This window comes from Gavialis gangeticus, unplaced genomic scaffold, assembly GCF_001723915.1.
Source record: "Gavialis gangeticus isolate Ggan-Ray unplaced genomic scaffold, GavGan_comp1, whole genome shotgun sequence".
NCBI classification, from domain to species: Eukaryota; Metazoa; Chordata; order Crocodylia; family Gavialidae; genus Gavialis; species Gavialis gangeticus.
In genome coordinates, this window is record NW_017728998.1 from 19,804,608 (window position 1) to 19,812,856 (window position 8,249).

Consider the following 8,249-nt stretch of genomic DNA (forward strand, 5'->3'; position numbering starts at 1 on the left):
TATTATTATTATTATTATTATTATTATTATTATTATTATTCAGTTGGCTCCGACCCAGAGTTCGCCCGTTATGTAGCTGGGGTCAGCCAAGCTATGCAACAGAAAAGGCAAGCACAGCACGTTCGTCGCCCAAGCAACACACGTAGCAACTGGCTTCTTCCTGATGATCCTCACAGAACCTGGCCTTTTCCTGAGTATTTCACAGAAGGGTAAGAGAAATCATACTGGTGGCATCCTATCGATGTCGGGCACGTTTTACCAGAGCCCTGACAACTTCCATAATGTCCCTGTATAAAACACAAGTTTAACCTGGCATAGGAGTTCTTTAAATTACTAGGCATAAATTATTAGCCGTCTGTTTTACATTCCAGTAACTGTCCACATAATACATTCTCATTTCTACGTGTCTCTTGCTCAGTGCTTTGACTAGATCCTTTATTGCCTTAGCAACTTCCATAGGATGTGTCTAGCCTCATCTATCCTCATGGCCCTCCATGCCAAGGTGGGTCTCTATAAAGGCCAGTTTGTCCAGCCTCAGAAGTGATCTAGTTTTTATTTTTCAACACCTTTGCCAACCCAGAAAAAGTGGTGACAAGTTTTTATCCCTTGTCTATTCTTTGTTTACCAGTAGTCCACAAGTTTTGGGTGAGCAGTGAGCTGCCACGAGCCCCGCACTTTCATTGATGCCATAGGCAATCCCATTTTGGCCCACTACAAATACCGAGCTGCTTGTGTGCTCTTCAGTTACCAGAGCTGAATCAGCCCAGTCTTTGTGGCACGGGCAGGAGGTAGTACTGCCTGGAAGGTGGCCTTCCTCAGACTTGCTTGATCTCAAACAAGTCATGTCCTTCTGATGGCCTAACTCCAGCTTTAGATGACCATCCAAGGTGCTGTTTTGCCATGGGTAAAAGCTCAAATACCTGACAGCTGCTTTATCTGTTGGTTATACAAACTAAGGATGATGATAAATTTTAGTCCTTTCTCCTGGTTAAGTGCCTTAGCTCTGGGTCTGACCCAGTTGAAAGCCTTTGAGCAGTATCATATAGCTTTCAGTACTGGGAGTCAGTATGTTGCACCTACTTGCAGACCCTGATCCATCTGTAGAGGCAGATGAAAAAATCAGAAATAGGCAGGAAAACTGTCATCATCATCATGTCACAAAATAAAAATAGTAGTTCCTCTTGATCCAGGAAGGATCTGCATGAGGGAGAAAAGACCCCTGAGATCCCTCAGCACATATCAGCAATAGAATGGAACCAATGGTTTTAGCTCCAGCACTACCCTCCAACCGTAAGGCTTGCACAGGGCCAAGGATTTCTGTGGAAGCTTGAAGTGACTCGGTACCATCCAGTACTGAGATGCATAGGTCAGAGTACAGGAGGTAGAAAGAGCACCCTGCCAGGAAGCCATTCGGGGAATACAATTCACTAGTTTCAGCTGGCTGAAGGGTCGATGTTGTAACCCTCCTTTATGATGATTAAACTGTTTGGTGAAAAAATAGCTTTACAGCTGTACAGCTCTACAGCCGTGCCCAGCCCAGTCAAAGTAGACTGCACCTTCCATAGCTCATTTTGCAGACCTTTTGGCACCAAAATGCTTTCCAGCGCTAGAGGCTAAACTGATTGCTGTCAGCATTTCCTCCAGGACCAGTAATGCTTTAAGAAGTCAGTTTCTCCTAGGAGCAGATCCCATAGAGAGAATTCCCCAACATGTCAGAGAAAAGGGATTCTACAGCAGCTACTTCCTAGTACAAGAAAGGCGATTGTTAGCCAATCTGGGACCTAAGAGAGCTCATTGTGTTTGCAAGCCCAATTCAAGAGGGCAAGGATTTTTGTGGGTGATATCTTCATCCCGATTTTTTTATTACAGCCATGCAGTTTGTCCATTAAAAGATATTGTCAACAAAAGTGCTTGCCTCACACAATTTGTGAACCATCACAACTACATCATTAACACTGTTGATGCAAGGCAGTCATTCTGGTGGCAATAATATCCTCCCTATATCAAGGAAACTGGTTTGTATCCTTTGGCCAACAGGCTGCGTATCCTCATGTCACAATAAGATGTTCCCACAAAAAGTACTTGATTTGTGGTAGGTTGGGACCACTATCAATTCAGGGTCCTGCTGCTCAGTCTATAAACAGCTGTAAAAGTTTTTCATCAGTTTCCTCTCAGAAGTGGGCACCCATACACAAAAGCAAGTGATAGCGTACCTCAACAACTGACTTGAGAGTGAATTAGGTTTCAGACAACCTACAAAGGTCTGCGGATCTATTTATCCATCATAGTTGATTGGGGCTCCTAATCAATCATAAGAAACTGACCTTGGCGCCCATCCAGACTTATCCAGTTCTCTAGGGGTTTGCCTGGATTACATTTGCAAGGACTGTGCTCCTACAGGACTGCTTTCAAACACCGAGGGAACTTATCCTATTGATTGAGAAATGTCCATCAATAAGTGAGGATTGTCTGTGCACATGGTCCCCTGCACCCTTTTGATGCCACAGGATCCCGTGAAGACATGTCTGTGTGCAAATTCTTTCCCGGGGAAGAGACCCACTGGATCAATTGGTTACAAACCCAGGCTGAACCTCATAGATAACAGGTTATAACAACCTTTCCATAAGCTTGGTTGGGGCTAATCTGGCCAGTCTTGGCCTCTCCCATCAATCGGGATGGTATGTGTTCTCCCTCAGTTTCCTTAAGGGCTTGTCTAGGGATTTCCCTCAGACCAGTCTTGCAGCAGAACTTAAATCTGATTCTCATGTTCCTAATAAGATCACTGTTTGAAATGATGACAATAAGATGTCAGTTGCTTCTCTCCATAAGAACTTTCATGGTTGCAATTCCATCAGTAATGAATGCGTGAAATCATAAAACTTATAGTAATACCTTTTAACCAGATAAAGTAACTCTAAGAACCCATCCCGTGTCCCTGCCCAGAATCAGAATTTCATTTGGGGCAGTAGGTTAACAAACTGGTACTCTTCTCAAATCCTTTGTCCTCCTGTGCCAAGGCTTTGCTATGTTTTCTATATGTGAAGAAGTCACTGTCTTTACATAAAAGCTGTTCACTGTTCAGAAAGTCTCTCTGGCTGTTAGTATCTATAGCTGAGAGGTCTAAAACCACAGTGCTCTCATCTAAGAGATTATCTAAATGGATATTGGGCTATGTAAATTTATGCTCCAAGACCACCACGGTAAACCCAGCACATTCCACCAGAGTCCTGTCGGCTTCCGTTGTGTCCCTGCCCAGGATTTCGTAGAATCATAGAAAATGAGGGTTGGAAGGGACCTCAAGAGGTCATCTGGTTCAACTCCCTGCTCAAAGAAGACAATCCCCAAGTAGATCATTGCAGCCATGGCTTTGTCTAGCTGGGTCTTAAAAACTTAACTGATATCTATAACTGATATCTTCTTGTTGCTAACTGCAGCTCCATTCATATCTTTTATCACAGAGTCGTAGAAAAGTGTAGAGCTAGAAGGGACCTCAGCAGGTTTTCTAGTCAGGCCCCTTGCTCAAGACAGGATCATCCCTGACTAAATTGCCTCAGCCAAGCATCAGTCACACCTGCTCTTAAACTTCCAAGCATGGTGATTTTACAACCTCTCTAGGTAGTCTCTTCCAATGCTTAACCACCTTCATAGTGAGAGAGGTCTTCCCTGAAGCCTATATGTCCTCTAGCGCAGTTCAAGATCATTGCTTTTTAGTCTCATCTCCTACAGTAGAAGAGAATTTACAGACTGTCAAAGAGGGACTGTCTTCTCTTCTCTAGACTAGACAGCCATCCACCAGTCTGTATTTTATATGCAGTTATTCCATCCTAAGTGTAGGACTTTGCACTTGTCCATGTTGGATTTCATCCAGTTGATTTCAAACCATTTCTCCAGTTTATCCAGCTCATTCTGAGTTCTAGACATATCCTCCAGAGTGCCTGCAATTCCACCAAAGTTGGTGTTGAGTTAGTGAAGTATTAGGTTACTGCAGAAGACTAATGCAGATGCTGTGCTTGGCAGAATGGTCCTCCAGTCAATATTAACCGAGAAGAACTCTTAAAAAAAGGTGAAAACTTTTTTTTTTTTAAAGTTCTGTCTGGGACGGTAGTCAAAACTGGTTTAAATCACTTGAGACTGTTTCCTCAAAACAAACATTTTCAAACAGGGTCAAAATCTTTTTTTTTTTTTTTCTGTCGTCATTGGGCACTGGCAGCAATTGTATTGCATCAAAATACAATCCAATTCTTGCTGTCAAAGCCAGCAAAGTAGTAAAATTAAAGTAGCACTGTAAAACTCTGTGAAGAGTTTTGTTAGCGATGTTGAAAACAAATTGGAAGAAAAAATTAAGTATTTTCGCAAGGACCAGAAAGCAACAGGGGATGATTTATTTTATAAGCTCCACTTGTGCCTCATGTCATGAACTGTCTGCGAAATGATGTACCTAATGCTGTGAAGGCTGTCCTTACTCATGTGAGAAGTTTGGAAATACTTCCAAAACAACCATTTTGCCAGAGGTCATGTTAACAGCTGTAAGGGATCCAAATGCAAGGAGAAACGGTGATATCCCTTGAATCTTTATATAAAAATTGTAGACAAACACGAGCAACATTTAGGACAACACAATCGCAATCAGTATCAACATACAGCTGTACAGAGGCCATGCACCTGTATCAGGAACTGAAACCAAGGGCAGTTGCTCAATTGACCTCAGACCCAGCAAGCCACAATTGCAAATGTAATGCATAATAAGTGGCCACTGATGTGCAACAAAGATCAGAAACCACACACCAAGCTAATCAGGTCTAAATGCAATGATTGCGTGACCCCATCTCATTTGTTAGCTTACACCTTTCATCCACAGTACATGAGGGTGAAGTAAAGTGCAGAATGAAAAGCTGCTGCTCAACAGTGGGCTTTGCAAAAAATAAATCTCAACTTTTTGCCCTTGATCATTTTAATTTTGACATAAGATGCGACAGGTTTACAATAACGAATCATTCAGAATCTTTACTGTTATATCTTAAAGGCTGGATAGCCACGGTGATAACTGACATTTTAAAGTTAGCTCCAATGTATCCCCTCGCTGCTACTTTTTACACAGTTAGGGTTTTAGTCTCCACTTCCTGACATTTAGCATGAAGCAAATCTTTTAACAGTTGGTGGTATGTATTCCAGAAATGAATACTAATTTCTTGTTTTCTTCTCACAGCGATGTAACAAACAGCTGGTCTGGTACTCAAGGAGACTCTGCCAGTTCAAGCGATGAGACCTCCTCAGCTAACGGAGACAGTCTCTTTTCCATGTTCTCAGGGCCAGACCTTATTGCTGCAGTCAAGCAGAGAAGGTAAACTGCGATGTACAAATGCCATTTCCAGATCACCTTAACCCTAACTTTATAAAATTGGTTAGACAAAGAGGTTCTCATTGTGTGAAGTATTCAGTGAGGTTGATTGAGACAACCATGCGAGTTGGAACATGTTAGCCACATAGGATACTCCCTTGGGTCCATTGACCAAATCTTTACACCAATGACCCTTGCATCTGCTTCTCTAATTAATCTCTTTATTCAGTCCAGAATATTTGTGACACTTCCTTTGTCTGTCTTCTTTTAATGCACCTATTTTTCTCACTGCACCCACATGCAACACTCTTTTCACTTCCCTAGTAATATGACCAAGTTTCTATTTTTTTTTTTCTAGGATGCCTTATTTTCAACTCATTGAAGAGATTGTTGTCTAGCTAGGCTAATCTCCTGTTGCACTTCTCATTCTAAGTATTAATACTTTTCCAAGTTCCCCAACTAGTAGCTTTTATAAAAAATCACTGTTTCATAAATATTCTTTTGTTTCATTGCTGGGCAAAAAGCACTCCAGTTAAATATAATCAAAGCTATCGAATGTACAGTGTAAGTAGTTTGATCCTGTAGTCATAGTGATCTGTTTCTGATAACAGTAGCTGAAAATGTTTTAAAGAACACAGTCGCTTTTTAAAATGATCAACTACAGTCAATGTCTTAACTGTTTTGTAGAAAACACAGTAGTGGTGAGCAGGAACCCAGCACGCTACCATCACCACCTCTTCTTTCTGCAGTAGATGACCGTAATCAGGTAAGCTGAAAACTGCTTTTTGTATATGCTAACTAGGGTTATTTAACAAGAGACGAAAAACTACACAACTTCATATAGCCCCGAAGACTGCTGATCACACTTTAGCTTGTTTTTGTTGTCCTGAACTGAATTAACACTATTTTGCATGAGTGGGGATTTAAGTTTCAACAAAACTGCTAAGCTTGTATTAAAACCTTTTATAAAAAATGACTTTTGCCCTGTTGCTCATGTAAACAAAAATAAAAACAATATTGCATATTAGCCTAACCAGAAACTCGTTAATCAGCTCAAGCTGTAGTGCTCTGCTGATAGGCTTGCCCAAACTGTTCCACGATGTAGGGAGAACTGAGACATATTTCTTGCATGTTTCCCAGCAGTGCTCTTCTTTTCCCCTTGCTTTCTGTATTTTAATGGGATAAAGCAGGGATAAAGATGGGGCAATTGGGATGCTAAAATAAACAAACCAGAAGAGCACAGAGATGAGCACTGCTTGTAGACTACCAAGCAGTTTTTTGGTTTTTTTTTAAATGACAAATTTAAAACCAGAGTCCTGGATCAGACTGTGGGGTAAGCAGCTATATTCAAAGGTTAGTTTTATTAAAGCTCTTCAACCTATGTCCAGAGAGGCCTGCATAGCCATGTGGTTTAGGTCACTAGTCATTTTTACTAATCTAAAAAAAGAAGGCATCAAGTAATCTTTATAAACTGGCCAGAAAGCTTAAAGAAAAAAGGCCAGAATTTTTTCAGGCATTTGAAAAAGAATGTGCCAGTGAGCAAATGCTACAAAAACATTTAGTTTAAAAAAAAAGAAGTATTTTGTTTGCAGCTTTTCTGTAGCTGTTCCTGTTGTAAAGAATTTAAGTAAATCAACCTTCTTAAGTGGGGTAAGCAATAGTGAAGCATGGTATCCAAGGCAGTATTTTTGGTTTTTAAAAACAAAGCTGAATTTTTGTCTTTACAGGATAATAAAACCAAAACCTGGCCCCCTAAGGCTCCTTGGCAGCATACTTCACCTGTCACAAATACACTGCCCAGTCAGAGTACGTCACTGTATCAGATGAGCAACCCCGTTAGCCAATGGAATGACACGATGCAGATTCTACAGTCACCAGTTTGGTCAACAGCCAATGACTGTGCTCCATCAACAGGGATTTCCTCCAGTTTTGCCTATGCCCAGCAACAACAATCGTCACAGCAGCAGGCTTCCCAGCACAAACAGCTAAATAAGGGCTTTAAATCTTTTCCAGTAAAGCACGAACGCAGACCATCTTACCTGCATCAATACTAATTGCTTCTCACATTGGAAAGATGCAGCATAGGGCCAAACAGTCTTATAAATGATGTATATTATCTGTTTCACAGTTCTGTGTACTGGCTGTGTTCTGGTTATTTTATTTTGAAATGTAGAGTGAATTTTTTTGGTGACATACATAACCTTTTGACTTATTTTACAGTGCTGAATAAACAGGGCCAATATATGTGTTATATGTACATGAAAAAGTCCAATACTGTGATGTAGAAATGCTTTTAAAAACTTGTGTATATTGCAGTTACTTTCAAAATCCTTTTTTAAAAAATACTGAAAGACTACCATAAAGCACTGTATTTTATAGCTATTTTCATATAGATTTATATAGGTAAACATCTCTTGCTAAAATGCATTGAATATTTTTTAGCAAATATATTGGTCAATTCTGCTCAGCACTGTTATTTAGATTTCTAATAGACAAGTTGTAAAGTCTTCATACTCTGAGTAAACAGCCTGTGATGACTTTTTTAACAAAGTAAGGCAGCAGCTTTTAATGTACCACACAAGTGGGTGTACGACAACAGTGTTGGAAAGACACTGGGTTTGTGGTAATTTCGTAATATAAGTATAGATCAGCTAGAACCACTCAAATTCATCACGAAAACTGTCTTGGCTGCCTAAGGTGTAAGGTATTTGTGTGGGTCAGATTATGTTGATTTTCACATATACGATTTAAAAATACTTCATGTGGCCAAAGGCATTATCCACACAGTGCTCCTTAAATGTGCAGAAGTACAGCTTAAAAGACTACTTGCATATATTTAAAGTCTTATTTCAATGCTATGGTTAGAGTGAAAATTGTGAGCTGGCTCAGAAGAAACTAGAACTAAAACGTG

General features: G+C 40.4%; 1 protein-coding gene across 1 annotated transcript in view; it reads left to right on the forward strand.

The window, feature by feature from the left end:
• The window catches only part of KIAA0355 (KIAA0355 ortholog), a 56,928-nt gene extending 48,685 nt beyond the window's left edge, over nucleotides 1-8,243 (forward strand). The window contains exons 10-13 of the mRNA XM_019505565.1: nucleotides 44-209; nucleotides 5,207-5,341; nucleotides 6,026-6,104; nucleotides 7,066-8,243. Coding sequence (XP_019361110.1) covers nucleotides 44-209; nucleotides 5,207-5,341; nucleotides 6,026-6,104; nucleotides 7,066-7,392 — 707 coding nt within the window. The 3' untranslated portion in view covers nucleotides 7,393-8,243. The remainder of the gene's footprint in view (nucleotides 1-43; nucleotides 210-5,206; nucleotides 5,342-6,025; nucleotides 6,105-7,065) is intronic.
• The last annotated feature ends 6 nt before the right edge of the window (nucleotides 8,244-8,249 follow it).